The following is a 27,770-nucleotide window of genomic DNA, read 5'->3' as shown; positions in this document are numbered from 1 at the left end:
GATGCCGCCACTCCAACTTTTTGCACCGTAATCCTGTGAGAACCCATCTGCCAACTTAACTTTACCGTCCGTTGAGCTTCCGCGTGACGTACATATTACCTCATGATACACCCAAATCGACAGCAAATATAATTTTGTAATGCGTGAGCAATTACAAACTTAACTTTGCCATCGAAGTGGACTAATTACCTCCCAAAAATCTCAAACCCATGGCAAATGTAAATTCTTAATTATTTATAGATTTTTGACAAAGATACGTTTGCAGTTATTCTCGTGTGTGTCGTATATGATTTTGTTCGTAGTTTCTCTATTTTAGTGCTGCAAATGTAAGATTGCTGATGAATGTTTAGTCAAATTGGGCTTAATTTTAAAAGTCACAGAGTTGGTTTTGGGAGTTTACGATGTAACGGATGTTGGTGCAATGTAGATTTTACGTATTTTTTATAATAATATCAATTATGTAGGTATTTATTTTAGAATCTAATTATTACAGACATGTTTGTAATGTGGCCACTTTGTAGCAGTAGCTTGATTTCGTAACCTTGTATTAAACAATGTTTCAAAAAGTATTCATAAAATATGTACATTTATAAAATTGTATGCAGCCTATGCAGGTGTACAAAGCTAACAGTTTAGCTGACTGTACTTATCTTAATGCTAACCAATGGGAAATTCATTGATTTCTAACCCCACAACCTTATTAGTAAATAGTCATACTTATAAGGCAGCCCATTGGCCAATAGATCCATAATTCAGTAAGGGCACAAGTCCACTGGAGCTGTCAAGTCTACACGTCGTTTAAGACCTAGATTGAATATAATAGCCGTATTAGTGACGGTGTTACCATTGCTTTGCCGAGAGTCGAACGAGGGGAATGTGTTTCCGTCTCTGTCACTCTAATAATGGTAGAGATAGACGCTCGAATTTGGATCTTCGAGTAAGCCCCCCAATTCAAAAGCGTACTAGGAGTTTCGCTTATCTAATGCGTCTCATTCAACAGTACTGTTAAATGTGATTTAAAAATATTTTAATAAAATACTCGAATTTAAAATATAGAAGAAAATGCGTGTAATCAAAACGAACAGGTATACAGTGTGGTGTATAAAGTTAACGAAATATAATTTGCACCTCTTTAAAAAACGTCGGATCTGGCAAATAAATATTGTCAGTAGAAAAAAGTGGCAGGTTTGCAAAATATAGACGCACAGGTGATTTTTTTTTTCGCTCCTTTTTCTAATGATTAATTTTTATTTATTCATTAACAATATTACAATTGTGTAAATGACATAACAGGTGTAAATATTTATTTCAAAGTATTTTCGACCTAAAGTTGGTTGAAGTAACTATTCGACTACGCTCGGCGGCCATTTTGTCTTCGTATAAGCATTCACATGTCACCAGATAATTGGCCTAAAGCGTGATTGGCCTCGTTCGGTCCTATTTCCCTAAATGACAGACGCAAATACTTCCTGGGACCGTTATACGACTATATTTGGATGCGAGATCTGATCTAGCTCTATAGAAAACTGCACGGAGAGAGCTGCACTAAAAGTAATTGACTATTCTAGTTTTAGGGGAATGAATATGTAATTGTTGTTCAAATATGTATGTATTTCCTTTCTTGTGTCAGAAAAAATCCACGAATTGTCAATTTCTCACTGCGTTAACAAATGTCAAAGGTTAATATATCAGTATCACCTTTATAAGCACAGTATATTTGTAAATAGTAAGTACGTATAGGTATAAAAACCTCGCGGTCACCACCGGTGCTAAATTAGTATGGGACCGCTTCTGTACGTTTTCGACCTGTATTAATGCAAATGCAAATTTTAGAAAATAATATCTACTAAAATATAGTTATTTTGATAGACATAGACTGTTTTAGTATATAATGGTGTAAAGTGCAACTCACCAGAGCCGCACGCGTAGTATTTTACAAACAAAATCAGTTTTGCTATATGATAAAATTAAGGACAAAAAAGAAAACAATTGGACACTTTTTACGACAAGTGTCCAATTGCTTTTTCCTACATTGTGTTCCATTCCTACGGGAATGACAGGTAAAATGTATGCTGGCGCCATCTGTAAAATACATCGACCGGCCAACCCCATTGCACGGATTGCACCGTACTTACGTTCTTCGTAAACGCATCATAACACGGTGTGTATGTATAATCTGCGCCGAAATTTTAAAAACGTCGACGATGTCAGTTGTTCGGAGCTGTCAAATTTCGCTTCTAGCTGACAGGCCGATGTCGTCCGGCGGACTGGTAATCAGTGGACCCCTTTACTAATGTGGAATGTTTAAATTCCCATAAGTATTGATATTCGGAAATCGAGTATTTCACGTAGTTTCCTTGCCGATCGACGCCGGCCGTAAAACCGCCGTTTCCGGCGCGGCACGTCAGATCTGGCAATTAGACCGATTATAGTATTTATTCTAGGCCCGCGGAAACGCAGACAAGCTTTTTGCTGAGGTTCGCACAGTGGGTGGGTGTCTTGACATTTAAAAGAATAAATAAACTGATTTTACAACTTTAACTATACTCTGGCAAACCCATGCACTTTGTCAGTAGTAAAAGGCGCGATAGTCAACTTTCCTATGAGAAGACAACCCTTTGCGCCTATTTTTTTTTCAATTTGCCGCCTTTTTCTACTGATGGTAATTTTTTAAATATACCTTCTTTTTACAAGCTTTTGTTTAATAAACTTGCCCTGTTAGTATTTATAGACCGACAAGAAATTGTAGAAATTAAAAAGTGATGGCAACATCGTAGTGTCGTCCCTTTCAAATCAATCTAAGAAAACGGTGTTACTCGTATGTATATTTGTTTAAAAATTATCCATCTATCTCTGACTCAAAGTCCAATAAAACTATTTTAAAACTAACTTTGCTCTAAATAGCTGTAACCCGATTAAACCTAATAACGAGCGAGCTATATTACTACACCATAATCAGTGGTCATACGCCATGCGGCCTTGCGTCTCCTATTTAAGGCCGACTATTAAATGCGTCATTATGTCATGATTTCGAAGCTTGGGCGTTATATGATTATATTCTAAGGTTACCGCTTACCTACTATCAGGCCCTATGTTTTTGCCACTATAGCAGGGGTCTCCAAACCCCGGCCCGCGACGCGTTCCTATCTGGCCCGCCGACACCCAAAGCGTCCGGCCCGCGGGAGCCAGGCTCCAGGGGTTCAGCCCTAACAGCAGCAACCAGCTGATAAAAAGTTGGAAAAGCTCTTGGAAATTTCTCAGGAAACAAAGGAAACTTTCATTTTGGAAATAGAACATTTCGATTCCTATAAAAATATGAGAAGGTTCCGAAAATCCGACGGCGCATCAGTAACGGGCCCAGTATTTAGGTACTAAAAAAAATATAGAAGTAAACATTCTGATCATGTTGTACAGTTAAACTGTAGGTATAGGATAAAAGTTGTGTCGTGTTATGAGTAAAAGATTGTGTAAACGTTTTATAATGAGAAGTCTGTGCGAAGTCTGGCTGTAACTCCGTTGACTCCTATTTCCTATGTTGTTACTAAAGTATGGGGTGCTAAGTATATGGTAGCCATGTCACCTGTCAATTTCTCGAGTGAAATACACCCACGCGAGACAATGGCTCTGATAATAGGGCTGTCGCACAATCAAGGGCACGTCCAAGTACAGTCAAGTGTAAAAATATGTGTCCCATTCCCATAGCTCTTATGTCAGCGAATTAAAAACCATAGTAATATGCACCCATATATTTACACTTGACTGTAAGTAGTCACAATCAAAGTAGCGGATCAGACTACGCTCCAAAATACCGACTATTCTATAGCTTAACTAAAAAAGATGTCACAATGTGTAGAATATACTGTAACAGATATTACTTTTAAACCCGACCTGTAGATAGCACGAATGTTGCTACACAAACAAAGTTTAATAAATCCGTTTTGCTTAACATTCTTGTCGGTAATGAATGTATTCGTTTAAGACGTTTAAGTACTTAAACATTACATACTACTGAAAAATTATTAATGGTTACTAGTTTTAAGTTATTTATCTACTGGGCTAATGGTTGCCTAGTAAAAAATATTTTTCATTTCATTGATGCTGACTGTAGGTACAGTCGCCATCAGATATATCGGAGCGGTCAAGGTGCTCACATTTATCTGAACTCGCCTCTATTGTCAAGGCGTTAGAGTGCGTGTTCAGATATTGTGAACACGTTGGCCGCTCCGATATATCTGATGGCGGCTGTACCACAACGTCACATAATTAAGTATAAATCCACCCACCGTTCATTGTTAACTATCAGTTTGTAAAGTAAACCTTATCACGGAGACATAAGCACCACCGACTGTTAAGAGTGTTGTTGGCACTAGAACTGAAATGACTACGTTGACTACGTTCTGATTACTGTCATGACAGTGATTATGATTACAGTAATCGGGTGATTGCCTTGGCCGTGTGTCACAAATGGCACAATGGATTGCACCATGCGTATCGTAAATACCTACATGAGGCGAAAACGTGTTAAATCTATTTTTCTCTGGTGGGACAAATTAACAGGACAATATAGATAATAATCAAAATTAATGAATGATTGGCGGAATATTCGCGTAATAAGCATACAAATACATACAATCGAATTGATAACCTCCCTCTTTTGGTCATTGAAATTGGATAAAAAACGCATTGTAATTCATAAAATAACAAAACTTCCGTGAGACACAGACATCATCAGTCGAAAAACGCTCATGTAACATGTCGTGCGTTTTTCGACTTAAAATACGTGAATGACCCGTTTTTAATATATTTAATAATTCATAAAATCTATGGGAAAATGGGGAAATCGACTATTTGCGTGTACCTCTATTTAAATTTCATATAAAATACGTTTTTAAGTGATAAACATACCTAAGAAGCAATTTACCAATAAGTATTTTATTTTCCTATACATGTTGGGCTGTTGGCAGGTATAAATGCATTTTAAATTGCATTTATTTTAATTTACTCCTATTCATACGAGTACAAACATCTTCCAATCCTATTTATTAAACTCTAAATAACATTGTCGCTTTTAAATGACTAAAATCATTTTTAACAGAATTATAAATGTGAATTCTTAGTAAATAAAGGTTAAACTAGCTTGATGTCAATTCTCAGAACTGTTGAATATAATAGTGTGTACACACGAAAACTTCTCACCGAATCATGAATATTGATTAACAAATAATTGGCTACTGAATTTCCAATATAAAAACAAATAGTGTTTCGTTATTAATGAAGGGTTATGGGAGATTCTTACATTTTTACATACATTTGTATATTAATAAGTAGACAAGTGCTGGGGCATATTTATTTTTGAGTTTCTAATGCTAATGGCCAATAACTGAAAATATAGCCGGTTATTACAATTTTTAGTATGTTTTCCGTTTTTAGTATTATAGTATAGTAGTATTTTTCAATCTTTAGTAATTTAACGGAAAATTGAAAAATATAGCCGGTCAAACAACTTTGTCAGTAGAAAAATGCGCGAAATTCAAATTTTCTAAGGCGCCTACATTTCTTAAATTTGCCGCATTTTTCTGCTGACGGAAATGGCTTGACAGACTATAGTTAAAGATAGTGGACGACCGCGCCCCTTTAATCTTGTTCAAATATTGTTTACGTATAATTTCAACCACTTCTCAGTATCTGATTGCGTTGATGTTTTGCATATTTTTGCAATATCTTAATGGTTGTGATCAATGCAATAATATGTGCTAACATAGTAAACATAGAGCTGAGGGCCTACCGCGGACCACGTTCGACGTGTTGCCTCCCCTGTCACACTTACGTACGAATTTACAAGCGCGACAGAGAGGCAACACGTCGAACGCGGTTCGCGGTAGGCCCTCTGGGGACCTAACCGAAATGACAATCGTAACTAGGGTTGCCAACTTTTTTTTGGTGGAATATAGTGTTTTCCAGAATAAGGCATAAAAAATATAGTACATTTCAAAAAAATATAGTACTTTTAGATAAAATACTAGACATGAGTGTAATATACGTTTAATCGGAAATATAGTATTTTAGCGTACTATATATTTTTTCCAAAAGTATATAGTACAGAGAGCCAAAATATAGTACAATACTATATAATATAGTACGGTTGGCAACCCTAATCGTAACATCGAGAAACGCGAAACGAAAAGAAAAAAATATCGGAACAGATGCTAGAATAAAGTCAAGTGGCTGTTTCCATACATTATTTAGGTTTCTAATGTTTGTATTGGCGTTTTTCTACCAACGATTGTCCTGTTGACTAGCCCCCCTGGTCTTATGATGCAGTCGGAAGGAGACCAAAGGAGCTTGTCTGAAATCGAGTTAGGGCTCTTTCGGAAAGTATCGAGAAATTTATAGACATTCAAAGAACATGACGTACAGATGTAGTGTATAATTATTTTCCATCGTATTTTCATTTTTCACGCGTTTTCGAGACGAACGCGTCTTGCTACTTCAGTCAGTCTCGTTACAAAAAGTACTGAGGTTGACTAAAGTAGCATGACAAATACGAACGTTTCCGAGAAAATACGATGGAAAACAAGTATCGATGGTCAAGCAAATCTTGTCACTAGAAAAAGGCGCGAAATTCAAATTTTCTATGAGACGCTATCTCTTCGCGCCTACATTTTTCAAATTTGCCGCCTTTTTCTACTGACAAGATCTGCTTGACCAAGTATACTTACACATTACATCTTGTACAGACAATCATTTTTGACAGTAACCTGTTTATAAAAAAAAATATGTGGTATTTATTGGCAGGCGGAGGGAAATATTTAAATGTCTTCTTGTCATTATGACTTTTCGACCACATGGCTGGTAAACGATAAATTTAAATTATATGAAACATTAGACTGACCATAACTTTTTTTCGAATTCGGAGACAAATTGTTAGTCCGTATACGAAACTGCGGGAAGCCATGATCATGACGACTATTAAAAAAAAGTTTGGGAAATAAAACTTGTTAGGCAGGGTTGCCTGAATAAAAAATGGACGATTGGGCTTGGTTGTAAAAAAGTTATAAGCGGTTTTATTAAATTAAATTAGCATACGTTTCTATTATAAAACAAACTCAACTAAGTTAAGTGTCATATTTCGTATGGTGCTTGCAATACAGCCACATATTAAAATTTATGATTTTTAGAGATTGGTAGCTTAGCTTATAATACCACAACTGCCTTAGCAGTGTTAAGCTTGCATATACGCTAACGACTTCTTAACTTATTCTCTATACATCTCGCTCGCACTAATATGCGAGTACATAACATAACAGCCGTCCAGAACTTAACTAAAAAAAAAGTATTCTATAAAGCCTTTATTACGAGTACCATACCGTCCTTACCATACGATTTGTTACTTGTTATATGTTTACATATTCAGTTATATTTATTTTTCTAAACCTCAGTAAAAGCGGTTCTGTATTCTATACAAATATCCTAGTCAGGTTACTTTTTTTAACGTACGAAAGAGAAATAAATTATATAAATTTGGCCATGCATAATTTTTTTAAATTTTTACTTAGGCGCGACAAAAAGAAATGAAACTATAAAATAAATCGATTCATCCGATTAGGCTGAATAACAGGAGGCCTTTGACCATCAGAGGGACTATAAAAAAAAACAAAGGAGGCAACGTCCGCGCGCGTTTATATAAATTGCCTGCCATTATCGATACATGTGCCTCTGATAGTATCCCTACACTGCGAAGCAAAATGTCGTAAAGGACATATTAACAGTAACACTTTGACCCGCGGTGCACCTTATCTCTTCGCAATAAGATTTACTTTAATATAATAAATTGTCAGTCAACAGGACGAAGGTGCATTGACGACGCTTTAGGTCGTTTAAATCTCGGTCTTATGCATCTTAACATGTTCACCTTTAAGAGGAACTTGTGTCCAAAAGCTACATTTTACAAAATATGAAATGAAATCGGTTTTAAAAGTTATTTTTTTAAATCAGTCTAAAGTTTGGATTCCTAAATTGTCACTGTGCACTTTTTTATTATTCAATCACAGTGTTATGTTCAAAAAATTGACCTATTTTGTACTTTAATATCTTTAACGCCTCATAACGATTGTATTAATTTGTTAAACGCCTTATGTTGATAATTTTTTGTAATCGAAATTACACTATAAAATTTCAAATTTTCTACCTATCACAGATAGACAGTACAGCGGACAAATCGGTATTCTCCGCCATGTCACATTTTTAATTTGAGTAGACATCATGTTTTATTAGACCATTAAGGCTACATGCTAGAAAGGCTATACCTCAAATCATTGTTCACGACATACAGACAAATCGGTCAATACATCAATGGACAATAGGCTTTGTCACACGCCATACTGTATGTATGTAAATAAATGTGTGAGAACTTAGACACTAAACTTGAATGGATGGCTGGTGTGAATAAAAATAATTCGTGTCAAATGTTTTTTGGGAGATATTTTAGGCCAGCAAATTAATCTAATATTACCTATAAAAAAATTATTGCGATTTTCCAATCGACGATTAAGTACTTCCTTCAAAAACGATATATTCATGAATACTTAATTTGGTAAAGGTTCGTACTTATTTTAAGCGGTTTTGTGGTTCAATACTTATGAAATTACTAATTAATGTGAAGTATACCCAATCATTTTAAATTTTTTGTTACTTTTTTAGGTAACCCTAAATAACTAAAGCTTACTAATGAAAGTCCTCAACTGTACAAAATACCAGTCACAGTAGTCACTCATCTTTTGATTCCACTCAATATACCTAAAAGCAAAACTATATTTACTATACGTAAATACTGACCATAAAATATTTCCAAAATATTTTAAATTCAAACTTCTCAAGACCCTATCAACGTGATATAAAACTGAACACACGAGCTAAGCAAAATGACGTAACGGCCATTTTCGGAAAGTCGTAAAAGTGTCATCATATTTCGTCCTTTACGCCATTTTGCGGTTGAAAGGGCGAACGCAGGGGTGACCACCCCAGTGGAACATGACGGTCGAGTAACTGCTAGTAATAATACTATCACCGGCTGCCACTTACTTGAGTGATCCAGTATAGTACGAGTACATTCTCTTGAGAAATCTTGAGCGCTGACTTTCTTCGTAGGTATACATATGTTCAATACACCGTCAATAATACATAATTAGTTCTTCAGATAGTAGTGGCCCACTCTGTATATCAAAAGCCTTTGAAAGACAGTAAGTAGCAACGTACGCGAAGTTATTAACTTTTTGTACTCGCCCTGCACGAGTATATTACACTCGATCATATTCCCATTTTAGTTGAAACTGTACTTTTTGTGGCGTAACAGCAGAGTCGAATCAGTGCAAGTTTAGAGCGATATCACTTCTTGTAGTAAATGTTTGATTAATCAACGTCCAAGAATCCGTTTTTTTTTTAATAGAAGAAGACTACTTTTATTTAATGTGTCAGTAAGGCTGCCTTTCCACTGAGGTGGAGATGAGCCTCAGCTGTCATCTCCATGAGAGGAGACGTACATTGGTTGTAATCCACATATCTTCTCCACTGGATTAATTATTTCATCATTCCACACAGTCGAAGTCGCGGGCAGATGCTAGTAAAACCATGAACCTTTTGAGTCCTTTTATACTATCCTTTAAAACTGTCTGTTATGGTACCCATATATGTAGCACTAATAAAAATGTAACGACTGTTTGTAAGCGCATACACTGTCAAAACAACTTCTGTGCTTTCAATTCAAGTCAAATGTCAATGTCATTATTATATTTACACCTTTTCATCTTATGTTAGTGGATTAACATAAATAGAATGAATACATTGGCCTATGGCTTGTATGAGATATTGGTTGTATGACGAATGGCAGCGAAAAAAAGGTCAAAGACCTCTGCCCGCTACTATTTCATAACTCGGCCCACAATAGCTGGCCATCGATTTTCCTTAATGAATCTTTCATACAAATCCTTTTTTTGCCCGGTCATTAACTCAACGCAATAGAGTCCAATTTTATGTCATTAGCGGCAAATGAGACGTTTAAAAAAATTGAGGTTGACATTTTCGTGTGTCGGTCAATGAACTTTTCTATTATTATGAAATATCGTTAACGTGTCGTATGCAAATGCATGCTAGCCCTTTCAAAAATTTTAATGATTTTTTCTCAGTCTCATAAAGAAAAATCTCAAAGTTACTGACAATAACACACGATTTACAAGGTGCTCAATAAATACAAGAAAACATTTAAAATACTCGTACTATCTATATCAAGGAACTGCCGAACTCACCATGTGAAAAAAAGCATATATACTTGTCAAGCAGATCTTGTCAGTAGAAAAAGGCGGCAAATTTGAAAAATGTAGGCGCGAAGGGATATCGTCCCATAGAAAATTTGAATTTCGCGCCTGTATTTTTGCTTGATACCTACCACCGAAAAAGAATTCGTTTTTTTTGTTTAATTTGGGGTTATTTGGCTTGGCAAAACTACGGCCTATACGAAAAAAAAACAAAAAAGTCAATATTAACTTTCTCAATCACAATGCCAATAAATGTTACCAATTGATCACAAGTTACAAGTGGAGTTTCATTAAATTCAAATATTGACGTTAAAGCCGAATAATGTTTAAATATTTCGAAACGATTTATCTCGTCGGTTATCTAAGCAAATATTAGCTCATCAGAAACGTGGGAATCTGAATTTGGACATACGTAAACAGAGCGATAAGAGTTTAGGCATGTTTCCTTATTCCCGATTTGATCCCAACGCCTTTGTAATAATATCTCAATGGAGATATTATTACTATAGAGAAGCCATACCAAACAATTAAATTGTCCCATACGCAAACTGTACCATGCGAACAAAACGTCGTTAGTGCCGTAAAATTCATGGCGCTTACGCGTTTAGGTCGCGAAATTCACACTCCGCTTCTATGGTTTGTTGTCAAAACAAACACCAACTCATGGCGCAATATACTGGTTCCGTGTGCCGGTTCTATACGTTAGTAATAATAGTTCAATGCTTTGTACAAAATATCTGCACATACTCTACTTCTTCTTTTAAAAATGGAAATGGCTTCCATAATGATGACTTCGCCAGTCAAAAGTGTGCTCGTAGAGTATGACGTTGTTCTTGCTTTTATTAAAGTTATATCCGGAATTCTGGACTTTACAAATAGCCACGATGGATTGTCGGGTGTTGACTAAAGAATGGTTAAACGCGTATCAAGACTAGGGTATGCAGTACCGGTCCCGGTACCAAGAATTTCATTTGCCCAGATGCATGCCCAGAACCGGGATTCCCGGTTCTTCCCGGTTCTCAAGGCATCTTCTGATTACCTACTTTTAAGAAATTGTTTGTGTTAGCGTACAATCTTTATGAATGACTTATTTTCATATAAATAATTGCATAAGAATTAATAAATGACTTATTTTATTGTAAACAAACACTTAATTGGCGTTCCAACCTATTTTACCAAATTAACCGGCACACTGCCTCCGCCTGGGCCGAGCCACACGGCCCGGCCGTAGCCGTAACGTAGTCGATCCACTCAGCACTATGACGGCACGGCCTGCCTGCACGAATATCTACTTTACTAGGTTAGTTTGTCGGGTTATTTGGGTCCCCCGTTTCATAGCACCATTATTAAATGTTATATAATGTCCCGAGCTAAAGTACTAAAACATTACTACTATTGAAATGGGAATAAATAGTCATATGTTGAGAACCGGGAAGGACCGGTACCGGGTCTTCAGTACCGGTTCTTTTGACACTATGAAATTCCCGGGAATTCCCGGGAAAATGAGAACCGGGAATTCCCGGGAGCATGCCCTAATCAAGACTAATTCTTCATTCTGCACACTTCCTGAACACGTGAACTAAACTGCACAATACTTAAGCTATCAATATTACTCTTTAAACAACATTAATGAGCAAAAACAAAAACATATTCTCGAGACGATTCGGCATTTTGAAGTTCAACCGGCTCATGCCGTAGGTCATAAGTAGGTAAGCGGACGAGATGTTCTAAATGACCTACATATGCACTTATATGTTCACAACACAGGTGTTTAGGTTATTTTGAACACCTTGTCTGCTCAGCTAATGCTAACTGTAAATTTTGTTATCTGTTATCGTATATTCGCGGTAAACCCTAAGTATCTAAATAATATTAGTAATATTACTATCAATTGAAGTTATCGGAATTATAAACTTTACATTGCTTTTCGGCGCCAATCCGAAATATGCATATAAAAAACCGTCACGCTTACGTCACGTCACCAAATCTGTCGTATCGGCGCGCTATCGTCGCGGAAGCGCAGCGAGCGTTATGGCGTTTTCCTTTTTTTTTGCTGCGCGCGTTCCCACGGTCCATATCTGGTTTCCGGCAGTTTAATTTTAACTCGCTGATTTGACGCGTGTGTCACTGTAACTTGTTGCAAATCAATTGTTATCGTGGTTTTTTTATAAGGAAATGAAATGTATGGAGTTCTCAGTCCGTCTAAGCTATAGGTGTACGGTCGAGTTCACGCTAAATCTTTACAAGGCTCGAAATTCTTTTCGTTGTCTTGCCAAAAAATGTGACGGAGTGGAGCTTTGGTGGAGTATGGGGTGAAATTTAATTTTTAATTTTTCTCAAGAGCTAGAAAGAAATGCAATAGCACTAACTTTTTTTATTTCTTTGATAAAAACCAAAAATAGAAGCGTCAGAAACAAGACACCGAAAACTAATTTTTAATCAACGTTCCAAAATATTAACATGACCTTAGTCAGTCTTAGAGGCGCGTATATATTTTTGAAAAGTTGGTTTATTTGTAAACATGTTTGTGAACTCGACTTTACCACTTACAAGAAGTTGCTAAGATATTTTGACGTGATAACGTCTTATAAATCGATGAACACCGGTAGCATGCACGAAAAAGTGTCACGTTGTGGACAGATCTCCATGGTAACGTTGTGGAATCTCCATGGTAACGTTTACGGCCAAAGTATGCAATTTTTCGGTTTCGTCTTGGGTCGTCCCATTCGTTTTTCGTCAAGTTTTTGAATTAGTCCTATTCCGCTTTCGTCACTCATTCTACATTCGTCACAATCGTCGGTGGCTTTCAATGTAGAATGAGTGACGAAAGCAGAATAGGACTAATTTAAGAACTTGACGAAAAACGAATGGGACTACCCAAGACGATACCAATTTTTCATCAATGTTTTCTTATGACGTTATCAATGTTATCATGCAAAATTATCGTCCGTAAACCGACTTTACCTACAGACAACCATATTTTTGAAGTGAAAACTTCTTTAGCGGCGCTGGGCACTTTTTGAGGTGGAGAAAAAATGATAAACTCGAGACAGCGTAAGGCGATCACGTGACCGTAAGGTTTAGATGGCCACTCATTTAGATGGCATTTAAATCAATAAAGAAAAACTCAATGACATTACATGAAAAAGGTTCTAATCTTGTACGGGTTGAAATACGAGGATCTCACAGTTACATTCTAACTTTATATCACTCAAATATAATTCAATAAAGCTACATCTTGATGAAATCGCTAATAGAAGTGAACTCTAGTACTGGTGGATAAAACCCAAAATATCATGACCAAATATATTTAGATGCGAGGTCTGCAAGGTAACTTTACAATTTCTATTCGAATTTTAAACAATTAACGCTACAAATTTTAATTTCGAATTTTTAACAAGCTCACTGACCAGCACTTGCGGAACTAAAGTTATTCAATAGAAAGGAGGATGGGTCAATTATTCATAGTGCTGCAGACATTTTGGACTAGTCATTGAGTTTTCACTTCTGTCGGCACTCCCGGAGTGCAACCCGTTGTTTTTTTTAATAGAAGGGGGCTGAGTTTTGGGCCCAAAATTAGTTTACGAGTATATATATATTACATTTGTAGGTACATAATAAACATTGACAGTTTAATGCTGCCAAGCCTAATAACGTCTTACCAACCACCTCGGTTGAACGGTAGACCTAGGCACGACTTGGTACCGATAAAGTCGATAAAGCGTCATATTTCTAGTTGTTTGACATTTATGGCGTACACATTAAGTTAACTCTACACCTTACATTTTACCTTTATTCCATGATTACACACATTGACACTGTTTTTGCCGAGTAGCAAGTAAATTCTCTGCACTTTATATTGGCAATGAGACTCAGGAGGCATTTTGCATTTATTTTCTGAAACAGAATCATTAGAACTTGAGCTTTGAGGAGGCTTGAACTCACGAGCTTACACGGTGTCTGACAAATTAAGGGTTAAAGTGGTTATTATGTAACCGCATACCATTATAACAACAATATTGCCAAAACTTATATTGGCCGGGATATGAACCTTGATTACCATTCGTGTAATATCGGGAGCTCGAAAACAATACAAAAGGTAATCACGGTTCATATCCCGGTTAATGTTAAGTCTAGTGAAACTAACCGTGAATCATTAAAAACTGTTAATATTGCCAAAAATCTAAACGTCTCGCATCGAACGATGGTTCCTATGACTGTTCCTTCAAGTGTACTTTCGTTGGGCTTCATTTAAATAAATATGTATTGAAAAAATAGAGCCTGGCTACTGAAATATTACACAAAGATTTGGCGGGAAATTCAAAAAATCCTGGGCTGGTCACATTTTGTGTAGTAGGAATTATAGTTTTAATACTAGAAAATATTTTTGATTTTCTGTGCACACGTAAGGTATGTACCTAAGGAAATAAATTAAATATACGTTGACGTGCACTCAAAGCCAGCGCACATAATCTCTATCACTATGTAAAGTACAGTCAACGACAAACGCATGTTTACGTTCCAATGTTTTGATTTTATTGATATTTTCTAGAACTTCTAGTTTATTACATGCTTGTCCTGTTTATGAGATTCAGGTATATATTAATAAATTCACGTACTTAATCAAAGTTATAGGCAAATGTTAGAACTAGTACTTAAAGTATCAAAATATATAGAGCACCAACTTACTAATTTGTTTACATTTTGTAAACATAGCAGTTTTTCGTTATACAACGCTTCACGTCGACTTCGCACATCGTCGTAATTGTTTACGAGCTTAAATAGTAGTTTGCGGACCTCACTCGGTATAGTCATTAAGTCATTATTAATATTATTTAAAATAAATCCCTTATAAACCGCAAACAATTTGAATGAATGACATAAATTAACAACTGACTTTTAGCTTTTTTTTTTAAATCATAGACAATTGGTGATACAACAAGGAAATATCTGTCAACAATATTTGGCTAGCCCGTGCTATAAAACTGTCATAACGACAACCGTATTGAACTTGAATAGGTATCCTAACTGACAATGGCGCGAATCACGTAGTAAGCGTTGTATTTGGACGACCCCCCCCCCCCCCCCACCCCCACCCCTTTAAAATATAATGATAAAACCGTCCATAATACGCTAATGATATTTTTATTTTATATATTTCTGTCATTTCACCAACTAAACAGTTTTCTTACACGTACTCTCAATCCGGTTTATAACAACACACGGACGGATGCTGTAAATCTATTTCCGCTATTACGTCCCCTCCGTGTCACTAATACAATAAACCAGTTTATATCTGACCTAACACTTACTTATGTGAGTACTGAGCTAGGGACCAGGTTAGACTGGGCGTTAGTTTAAGTGACAATGTTGTTGCAAACTTACTAATCTCACTGCGCCAGCTAATGTAGAACTGACCTAAGACTTGCATATGTTACTACTGAGCTATGGATCTGAATACACTGGACGGTTTTAAGTGCAAAAATTGAGACTAGGCTTTGCACAGACTGCAGTAAAATATATAGTTTGATTTATTAATCGACTTCAAAATTCTAAAAGGATTGGTTCTCAATTCCGTTGTATGTTTTGAACCGATTTGCATAATTATTTTTTGATTGAAAGTATAGATACGTACAGATTGGTCCCATTTTTGTCAAAGTACAGTTCTGATGGTTATATAGCATAATTTCTAAAAACAAATTTCCTAAGTACGAAATTCCTAAAGACAGACCATCGAAAATCAAAATGTCTAATGTACGAAATTCCTAAAAATGCATGTCCTAATACACTTTTAATCGAACGATCTCATTTTCGAAAATCAATATTCCTTTGTACAAAATGCCTAAGGACAATACTTTGAAAGTCAATATGTCTAGTGCTTAAAATAACTACGTTCAAAAAGCCTAATGACAATATATTGAAAATCAATATTTCCGAGAACATTTCCTTCTTACCCTGAGTTGACGGAGCCCCGCTACGCGTGGCTCCTATTTCTGGGCGGTTTGCCCTTCGGGCATTTGAAGCTACCTAACGAACCTAACCTACCTACCTATTGATTTAGTTTAGTGTGACGTCCGTGAAAACAGTACACTTTGGGGGAAAAAGCGTAGAGAGGTATGTAGGTTAGGTTCGTTAGGTAGCTCCAGATGCCCGAAGGGCAAACCGCCCAGAAATAGGAGCCCCACGAAGCGGGGCTCCGTCTAGTTAAGTTGCGAAGAAAATTTTTTTTTGAAAAGTAAGTTTCGTACGTTAGGCTCTTTAAGGTAAGGTCAGCTAAACATAGGACAAATGTCGTTAGAAATTTCGCAATTTATACATTTTAAACTTAGGTCAACTGAACGTAGGTAAAAAGGTCGTTAGTATTTTAGTGCACTAGCAGTATTGTACTTTAGACATTTAAAAAATAGGTTGATTAACCGTAGGACATGCATCTTTAGGAATTTCGTATATTAGACATTTTGATTTTCGATGTTCTGGCTTTAGGAATTTCGTACTTAGGAAATTTGATTTTAGAAATTATGCTACATAACCGTTCTGATTACGGTAAGTATCCTTGAGGAATCCAGGAAATTCCTCAAATGTAATTGGCATATATAAAGTGATTTTTGTATCTTTCTTTTTTAACAGTCATAAAGCACTGTATCTTACACTTACCTTACAGTTGGAATTGGGTAATTAGTTAGGTTAGATTATGGCAGTTTTACGAAGTGAGAAATGAAGAATCAAAACATTCGTAGATGCGACAACGAGCGATGCGAGGAGATGGCCGGACGGTGTCGGCCTGTTAGTTGTTCGGAACTGTCAAAATTTTGTTCTAACTGACAGGCCGATACCGTCCGGCGGACTGTTAATCAGTGGGCCCCTTAAGCAATAATGTAGAGAAACACCAGTGACTGAAATTTTATAATTAAATCCCACTTTTCACAATATTCTTACGAAAGCCATCTATGGCATCTATATTTACACAAAACGGAAACACCAAAAAAACAAAGCGCCTCAAACGAGCTAATTGTAAAACATCGATTCAATCGATACCTCATATCCGCCGATTCGGGTGGTCCTCGCACTGATGGATACGATTCGAATCGATGCTATCGATCGGAATCGAATCGGATGCCAGATGGACATATTGATTCTACAGCATCCGCTGCTACTGTATTCACGCGTCGATAAATTTTTAAATGCCTTAAAACTTGTACCTACAGATGTACTCGTATCGTAGACCTCGTAGTGCATAATTGTTTTCCATCGTATTTTCTCGGAATCGTTAGTATTTGTCATGCTACTTCAGTCAACCTCAGTACTTTTTGTACCGAGACTGACTGAAATAGCAAGACACGTTCGGACGTTTCCGTGAAAAACAAATGGAACGATGGAAAACAATTGTATTTGTATCACGGGCAGGTTTCCGCAAATCTGCTAGGTACTGGCGCCTATTTTGCCTGAAGGGGGTGTGGTAGGCTTGTCCAACCAGCCCTATGCCTTATCAAACCTTTGATGTTGAAAAGGACCACGGAGAGATGCCTCGGAGATTCGAGATTGCGAGATTGTATGGAGCCACTCCGTTGATTCCTAGTTATATTTTTTTGTTTTTAATTTCCTTGTAATTTTTCATGTAAAATGTATTAATACTTTTGCAATAAATTAACTTATTTGCAAGACCGAAGTGATCTCTTAAGTGTTCCGTGAACAAAGTTTTGTACGGAACACTAAAAATATTTAGTACTCTCTGTCTTTGTGCCGACAGAACAGAGTAACAAGAAATAATAGGTTTTCATTAAACATTAATATATTCTTTAATTAGACACTTAAATAAATTGACAATACCCTTATTACCATAATGCAAGTTCTCAGAACTTGACTGAACATCATAATTTGTCTACTTTGTTTCCATTATGTACTGCTACCTGCGTCACAAACTATCAATCGATGACCATTGATGTGCATGAGCACAAACTGGTAATTGCGGTATTAAAACCCGCAATGACGCTAAACTCGTAATCAAGGTACAATGCCTCAAGGGCCTATTTTAGATTTAAGCTAGTTATTAATTTATTTTATTAATACCACTGTATATATCTTGTTTGTAAATAATTAGTTCTTAAATATCAAAGACGAACGAAGCTTCGCATGGTTTTAGCAAATTATACACCTAAACCTTCCTCAAGAATCACTCTATTGATAGGTGAAAACCGTGTGAAAATCCGTTCAGTAGTTTTTGAGGGTATCGCGAACATACATACATACAAACAGACAGATGCGGCGGGGGACTTTGTAATAATTATAAGGTGTTGATATCGGTGCTTGACGCACGCGAATGGGCGCTATTGACCACGGAGATTAATCGGTTGTGCATTCGAAAGTTGGTAAGAACAGGAGTGAGGCTTAGGAGTCTAAAATAGGAAGAACCCGCGGAAGTCAAAAGACCGCGCTGAAAAGACTTTGATTCTAGTCTTTGAGTCTTTAAATGTAAATAAAACCCAAGTGCTACTTCATGTCAGGCGGTCTAGCATAAGTCGCGTTCTCGCGCGCGAGTCCATACTTGAAGTCGCGCTAGATGTATGGAGTCGCACGCGAAAACGCAACTCATGCTAGAACGAATGATCATACTCTGAGGGATATGTAGTTCATACTCACTAGTTCATACTGAACAACTTTTACTATGGTGCCGAAAACACTAAACAGATCGGCTGTCTTATATTTCGGCTAATATGTCAATGTTTTCTATGGGACAGCAGATTTTTTAAACAAAATCAATCTTTAGGTAGATGTGTGAACTAAATATGTGTTTGTGTTTACTAATCTTCATACTAAAGTATTGTCTATTGTTGCAGGTTTCGTGTCATGTTCGCCCTCGCCGTGCAAGAACGGAGGCACGTGTCTGTCGACGGCACGGGGAGAATTCTTCTGCAAGTAAGTGACCTTATTGACTGAACTATATATGGGTCAACACACATCTTATAATACGTTCGCCTCTTTCTTGTAGATGTCGCACAGTTGAAGGAATCAGTTGCCTTACTACGACTGCCTTAGCAGTGTAAAACTGACATATTCGATAACGTCTGCGTAACTTGCTTTCTATATCTCGCTCGCACTAATACGCGTGTACGAGCGAGATGCATAGAAAGTAAAACACACACGCTCGCGTACATGTCCGTGTCAAACTGGTGGTAGTGGTGCTTAACCCTCTGCAACTGTGGTGACTTTTTTAGAGAGATTCTACTGATGTGGTGTCTATCAGACCTCATTTTCGATAATTCATTAAAAATAAACTAATGGCAAAATGGTAACTATTGTTTTATATAACAATCAATCCATTTATAATTTAATAAATTCAATTGTAAAATACGTTAAAAATAAAATACATAAGAAATATATAATAAATTTTAATGAGATCACAGTTTCTTACAATTTGTACTTAGGCTAACAAAAAAAATAAAACTTAACAATCAACAACTTCAAGTAACTTCATTATTTTTCCTTCTTTTGAACATTATATTTATACTTTTAAAAAAAATAGAGAAAATCCAAAGACAGAATAAGGCACTAATCAGTCCTGAAGTTGGTACTTATTTTAAAGGATTTTCGTCGATCAACTATGTAAAATATAATTATTTATGTGGTGAGGTCTCTCAGACACTATAGAAACATTACTATTTTTTTGAGGTGACGTCTGATAGACCCCATAATTACCATGAACAAGTCCATATTTTTAAGAGGTCTGTCAGACCCAGGACTTATTGCTGTGCTCACGTCTGTGGGACACCCGCAGCTCATATCTCCCGATGCATGCACCACATTGCCGCTCGGGCATCACTGTCCGATGCCGCGAGTCGTTTGAGGAAGGTAATGAGCGAGACAGAACTATATCGGGCCGTACGCCGACATCGCAACAAAAAAAATATTTGGCGGTGTCTGATAGACCGCACATCAGTCGCAGAGGGTTAATCTAATATCACAGAAATCAGCTAATATTTACGCTCGCTGGACCCTTAAGACGGGATAGTTTTTCAATACTTGAGACTTAAATAATAAAAACGGGATATATAATATGTATGTATACGAGTATATGTATACGAGTCGTTAACTTTAGCTGTACTGTCCACAGAATTCACTTTTTTTCTAAAATGTGGTTGACCCATATCTCGGGCCAAAAGTATGAAAACTTCTTGTCACTGGTTTGAAAGTACGTGTATGTGTTGTACGTGTTCATCTGTTCATGTACTAACATGAACATTTACGCATAGTAAGCTTTATTACCCCGACGAAATTAGAAATGTCTAAGCAAACAAATAAAAAATGTAGTTATTCTGTTGTAGTTCATACTTTAAGCTTGTTTTCATGCTCTTGGCACAAAAAATAACTAATAGTTTTTAGGCTGGAGTAAGGTAAGTACCTACATAAACATTTGAGAAATCTAGAGTAAACTGAAAGCAGACTGCAATGCGAACGTTTTATTTAAGGGTGATTTGTTAACACTAGCCAATTTTTTTCTGTTTACTTTCTAGTTTCATTTCTCAAAAAGCTATCCCAAGAAGATTATTATACGTAACACTTACAATAGGCCTGATGACAAATTTTGAAATCCCTTTTATTATTGTCGGTACACTTGTATTGGTTCCGAAAAACACAATATTTCAGCTATACTCATAAGATTTAACATAAATAATTGCATTTTATTATAGCTAGTTTAAAACTCGCGCGAAAACGCCTCGCACGACATTTGTGACGTCACCATTTGGTTGGTGGTAGGGTGGTAGACATTGTTTACATACTTACAGTTACGAATTTCCCTTGAATCCGAATGATATTGTTAATTCAGCACCATATATTACGATTAGGAATGATAAATACATTACATAAATTTATCACAATAACTCATTTTAGGCAAAAACTCTCACACGGTTGCAATTTAAGATGAATTATTTAGATACAAGTAAATTTTGAGTGAAAATCACCGAGCGCCGGTTTTACTTTTTAATTTTTCATTTTTTCTAGTTACGACAGCCAACATGGCAATGATAGTTACATTCAGCCAAATAATTAAAAAAGTTTGTTGGTGAAATATCGTATTATTTAGCATTTTATTTAGATAATTACAAATAGATATCTCCTTTATATCGTGTAATAATATTTTTTTGGCGTAATAAATGTTTAGTGGCGAAATAACATTTTTTTTGCACCTTCGAACTCTTTGGTGAGAACGTATAGATTTCGGTCAATGAGGTTGTCTATGTTGCTCTAAGAAATATGTTATGGATTGATGACGTCACTGTTTGGAACGCTTCTGATTGGCGTTTCAGTAATAATGGCCGATTGGAGAATTTTGCTGTTTTATTTTATTGAATATATTAATAATCCTTCAGTTTATACTGAGATTGGGCCATTTTTTAGAATCATATTAACATATATGTTTCTTTGAAACCATTATTTCCGTGATTCTTTGTTACTTGCAACAGGCCTATTAATATCAAAATACACAGTTTATGTGTACTCAGTAGTCTAAAGTATCCTATCGGGAACAGGATAGCCAAATTTAATCTTTCCGCGCGACCTGTCTCCGGCAATCGATACAAACGGCTCCCGATGACGGTTACGCGCCCCTTCGATCCTTATGCGCGCACGCAGCCTTGTGCGCACACTGCACCCCGGTTAGGAAAGGGGACTAACTACCAATTATAAGGGTATTCAACTATTCATACAACTTAACCTTTTCGCCGCCATTGACTTGATATAAAGTCAGTACATTTCGTACCCCACACGCCTTGACTCGATGTTATACGGGTTGTTTACGTGCAAGTTTTGACATGGCGTTGATGACACTTTATTTCTTCATTGAAGTGGCGGTGAAAAGGTTAAAGATAAATATAGTTTATTTTTCAAGGAGGCATATTACAATGCGCTTATTAACGTCAAATAAAACTACACCGGCTCTAACCCTACACCTCTGCCCGATAAGATTTAAATCACTCCTAAATTGGAGGAGCTACTTAGCAACCTCTTACTAACAAACAGAAATGTCAAAATGAATGATAGGGTAAGTTCACACGTTTATCAACAGTTTGTTAGATTTGACAGGTGTTTATGAAATAGGTCAGATGGGGTAAGACAAACACTGTCTTACCCCACATTACCTTAAGGCACAGAATAATAGTAACTCGTCTGTTACGATCAGCACAGATATGGCCGCTAGGTGGCGACAGCGCCACGCGCGGCTTATGGCTTTCGCCAAAATCGGGGCGGAACGGATGTACTTTTAGCTATGTACCTGTAGCAAAGCGACGAAATCGCAGAGTGAGCCACGCCTGCTTAAGGCCATAAATAACGTGACCGCTTTTTCATTCAAACCTAGTCCCCATTATCTTCTCTTCTTACCATACTTCTAAACACATACGTGCCAAAACATTACTTCAAATAGCTAAAACAGTGATAATTTAATTTGTCGTATTGAAGTACAAATTGATTAATTAAACATCATTAGGAAATCCAAAAATAAATTTAAACCTGAACAAACAAGAAGTAAAAAAAAAACTACTCCTTTTAGTTTCCGAGCGCAGTGTGCACAACCCTACACATGTGTGCGTACATGTGCATCTAGTCACGTGTGTGTGTAGGACAGATGTGCGCGCTCCCTATCAAGGACCAGTGTAATGAGTTTTTTACGTCGACACTTTTTCCAAATTAAATAGTATAACTGTACCGGTAGTAGGTATACCCTATAAGTTTATACATGAACATGGTCGCCGGAAATTTAATATGTAGTTAACTGAAATTAGACATTAAGATTCAAGATTTACATACAAAACTTCTACTGCATCATTCATTCATTTATTTATTTCTATAACAATATTTATTTATTTCAATTTTTTTTTGTATATATAACAATTTTTACGAACTAAAACTAGTACCAGACATAGATTAGGTAAATGTTCATATACAGGTACCTGAGGTACCAAGTTTCATGATGGTTTCATGTAATTTAAGTTTGTCGTTTTAAAATGAGAGCGTTACTTCGATTGTATGTGAGCGCCTTTTTGGCGGTGCGTTTGTGTGATTCTTAAGCGTCTTACTCGCAAATGTTGAAATTCAAACACACTTTGTAGCGCCACCTATGACTGAGTTACATAACCGATTCGTCACCTTAAAGTCATATAAATGCAGGTAATGTAGCGAAAATGAGACAAATCAGATTCACTACAATTTCTCACGGTGTTGCGCGATTCTGGCTTCTAGCGCATAAGCAATTAGGTTTACGCAACAAATTTTATGTATTATGTGCTCTGTATGTTTTAGTAGTATTGTGGTTAGATGTGCGACACACATTAGTGTGTTTTCTATTGTAGTCATATTGGCTGCTAATGTATATTTTTTTCTAAAACATACCTAGAGGAAGGAAATAGTAGGTATTACTGTATAAAGGCACTATAACTGCATTTTGTGACACTAAATCAAACCAAATCTTGTAATGACTTTTTGTTGATTTTAAAATACCTAATTTAACACGCAAAAAAACGTAAATCGATCCTGTGAGCGTTATTTGTATACAACTTAACACTTTTTTATACCATTAAGAAATATGGTAATATTAGAATAGATGATATACAAAATTTTATGTATTTTCTTGATTTGCCCTGTTATTATTGTGATAGGGATAAGACGTGATTCCATTATAAATGGGTAAGGGCGTATTTCTACAGGTACAATCGATGGTACAAGTGTTACGATTACTTATATATCTCTATTAGATTATACGTTATATGTAGAGATGCTTAAAGTGGATTCACGCAACGACTATAATTTTTAAATTCAGCTGATTCAAGTTTAAACGTAAACACATAATAGTCAAACAATCTTAATACGACATTTGACAATCTTAATTTGACATTTTTTATTTGTTTTTATATTGGTTCAGTTTTCAGTTGCAACGACAGTATAATAACGTCAGAATTTACTAATTACAAAAAAAAAAAACAAAGTTCAACCTTGTTTTGTTTCTAGTATGGTTCTTTATGGCTCTAAATTTGTGGTAGTAATTACAATTTTGTCGATTCCTGATCGACTTGTGTTATCGACTGTTCCCTTCCTATAATCCTCCGCCATTACGAAATCGATTCTTTGATTGTTTTTTAAAACCATCGTTTTCGATGCTTTCTAAGATTATAAGTCGTGTCGTGTAGTTCACATTATTATGCAAGAAGGAATTGATGTCAGATCTGTTATTTTAGTACAAATGGGGATAGATATTTAATACGATATGTCAATTTTTAAAGTTTTCGCTTGATGTTCATGAACTAGTATAATATTAATTCATTCCCCTAATAAATACCTATTTATTACGTACCTACGTACTCATGTTTTTAGTACTAAATACCTACTAGTGTAGTGCTTGAAAATCATATAAAAGCAGTTCAGTATTATCGATTCTTACCTAAAGTTTTTCTCCTAGAATGTTTAATTTTAAGGTTTAATATTTAAAAAAAATATGCCTTAAACGATAAAGCCATTATATTGTTAAGCTAGTTATTTAATTACAAAACGCAGTGCATTGATCTGTGGTCTGAGTTGGCCGCGCGAACGTCGCCTACGTCTATTAACGCCACTTTTCAAAATGACACACATCCTTTACGACACATGAGAGTTCAACCGTTTTACTGTTCTATATTCTATATCTAAGATAATCTATAATAAGATTTAGGATCGATATGTTATAATCAAAAATAATACTAGACCCTACTCATAGTGTTGTGTTCCTTCCGGTGAGTAAGGTTGCCAGAGGTCAACGAGGGTGCGAGTGTTAGAGTCGGCAACGCGCAATACCTCTGGAGTTGCAGGCGTCCATAGGCTACGGAGACTGCTTACCATCAGGCGGGCCGTATGCTTGTTTGCCACCGACGTAGTATAAAAAAGTAGTACTATTAAGTATGGTATGGGCCACCACAACACCCGTGTAGGTAGTCCTGCCCATCCGGTGAACGACTATAGGACACGTTATTGTTACCCTGATTTTGGAAAATACAAACAATAAGAGATCTATATGGAAGGAATTGTTAGCTGTTTACATTCACTCGAAACAAAAACATTCATTAAATAAAAAAATACGTTATGGATTCCCCTTTTCTAATCTCATGAAAACCTCTGCGAAGTAACTCTTATTTCTGTGCCCGTGTATTTTTAAACAAACTAAATCTCACCTAAATTACAACGTACGGTAAAAAAGCAGTAACCTTGTGTTCTAAAATGTTTTTTCCAAGAACAAGTGTCGCTTGTACCCACGACCTTACGTCACGAAATGGACCACAGAGCCGCTCGAAGGCAACGTCGTATAGTGGTCACAAGTTGGGCGCTTATACGACTATTTGGTGCAATGCAGGGTACGGAGGAAAACGTTCTGACAATGTTATAGTATGTGCGTTTATTATTTAGTGACAATATTATGTGTAAGTAAATGTAGCAATTTTAGAACCTGGTTAAGTATAATACATGATTAACCTATCATATGTGTGTGGTAGTAAAAAATGGTGGGTTTGAACTACAGTTATGTTATGACTTATGCTGTATGGAGTAGAGAATATCGTATTCGAAAAAAGTGCAAAAAAGACATATCGCATTAATATTAAATTAGACAACATATCGAACGCGCTTTTTTGTTACGGCTCCCATTTTCTATTTTGTCTATAACTAGTTTAACTATGTATGTACAAATGTGACAAATCAATAGACGGTGCATGTACTTATAGAAGATTTGAGAGAATAAAGCACACCAAAATATGACCAAAATACACCTTTTGGCAATCGTATATTAAACAACGAAGGTTTTAACACAGACTTTCACGCGGCACTAAAACGGCTAAACCTAGGATTTAGTTATAAATTAGTGTTTCGCAATAGACATTAAGCTTCGCGACAACATTGTGAAACTTTAAGCTTCGCTTTATTTAATAAAACAAGATCTTTGTGACAGTAACACTACTATAATGTTACCCAAATACATTGTAAGCACCACAATAGTAAATATCCTGTATATGGCCTTATACTGATAATAACATGTCATGTAACTCATGTAGTATGCACCTGGCTTTATACTCTTTGGTTGTTGTGTTTATGGTCATTTTAGTTTTTATAGAGAGCGGGAATAATATACCGCCTTTTGTAAAAATTGCAGACATTTTTACTTACAATAATACTTTTATTCATTATTTAGTCGAACTCTACAATTGAATAATATAGATTACATAAATATTACAAGGTTCCTTCTACAGTAAGGAGGTGCGTTGTCTGACAGTCTCTATACTCAGAACTTTATTTAGATACTATTCACGCTATAAGCTATATTGCTCTTGAAGAAATTATACCGACTCTTACCCAGGGTTTTTGACGTTCACACAATTACACAGACAGTTGGTTTAAACCCTCAAATCATCAGATCATTGTCATCATAACCCATATGGGTTAGGGGTAACACACAGAGGGTGCGAACAAATATTTATTGTACCTCTGACACCCCTCAGATACGGTGCGTATCAAATGTATGATTTGATCGATTCATTTTGTCACATGCTGTTTTACTTAGGATGCCAAATTGATTTGGGCCTGTGATGTATACATTATCATTCATCAATAATTGTAATTAAATTAAAACAATGTGTTATTGCACCTCACAGTAGCACTTGCAATAAATAACGAGGCGCCATGACAGTTAAACTTTTTTTTATGGCCTGGTTACGAGCTTTTTAAGCTAAAACAGCTAACCGCTTCCCGCCAACCAGTGTTGCCAGTGCCGTACCATTTGGATACCACAACACCATTAAAACTATAGTTTAGCAAGGCATTTCTGTCAGTAGAAATAGGCGGCAAATTTACAAAAATATAGGCGCGAGGATTGTCTTCGCATGGAAAATTTGAATTTCGTGTCTTTTTCTACTGACATAGTGGGTTTGCCAGAGTATATCTAGTCTACTCATACTAGCAAGTTATCGTCTCATTTTGGAACCTTCCTTCCCGACACGACATTCCAAGACCTTAAGAACATATACGTCTCGTCAGGACCTGCACTCAACTGCTATTAGACAAATGCGTTTATAATTCGGGGGAAAGAAATGCATTAGTTTAATAAGCTACCTTGTTACACCGATAGAAAAAATGCCATATTTAGAGTTCCGTGGTCGTCGCCTTCCGCTTTTAGAAGTTTTAACACCTGGGGGCATAGCCAAGGGGGCAAACAATTGTTGATAGTCAAAGAAATAAATAGTAAATAGTCAATTACTCACGTGACCTTTTTGTAGCATCTGTCATATGTCTGTCGATGTACGATTGTTATGTTGGCTAGACCCCCTGTCTTATATTGTGTTAATATAGGATTCAAAATATATTGATATCATCTATTGGGTATTACAATTTTGATGTTATAGTCTAACAAACCAATTATTCAGTAGAAAAAACAACAAATTCAAAATTAGTTTT

General features: G+C 36.2%; 1 protein-coding gene across 1 annotated transcript in view; it reads left to right on the top strand.

The window, feature by feature from the left end:
- The window catches only part of LOC134804308 (neurogenic locus Notch protein), a 159,501-nt gene that overhangs the window by 25,752 nt on the left and 105,979 nt on the right, over positions 1-27,770 (top strand). The window contains exon 2 of the mRNA XM_063777319.1: positions 19,145-19,223. Within this exon, the coding sequence (XP_063633389.1) occupies positions 19,145-19,223 (79 nt within the window). The remainder of the gene's footprint in view (positions 1-19,144; positions 19,224-27,770) is intronic.

The sequence above is a fragment of the Cydia splendana genome, chromosome Z (genome assembly GCF_910591565.1).
Source record: "Cydia splendana chromosome Z, ilCydSple1.2, whole genome shotgun sequence".
NCBI classification, from domain to species: domain Eukaryota; kingdom Metazoa; phylum Arthropoda; class Insecta; order Lepidoptera; family Tortricidae; genus Cydia; species Cydia splendana.
This window is presented reverse-complemented; position numbering and strand designations above follow the sequence as displayed.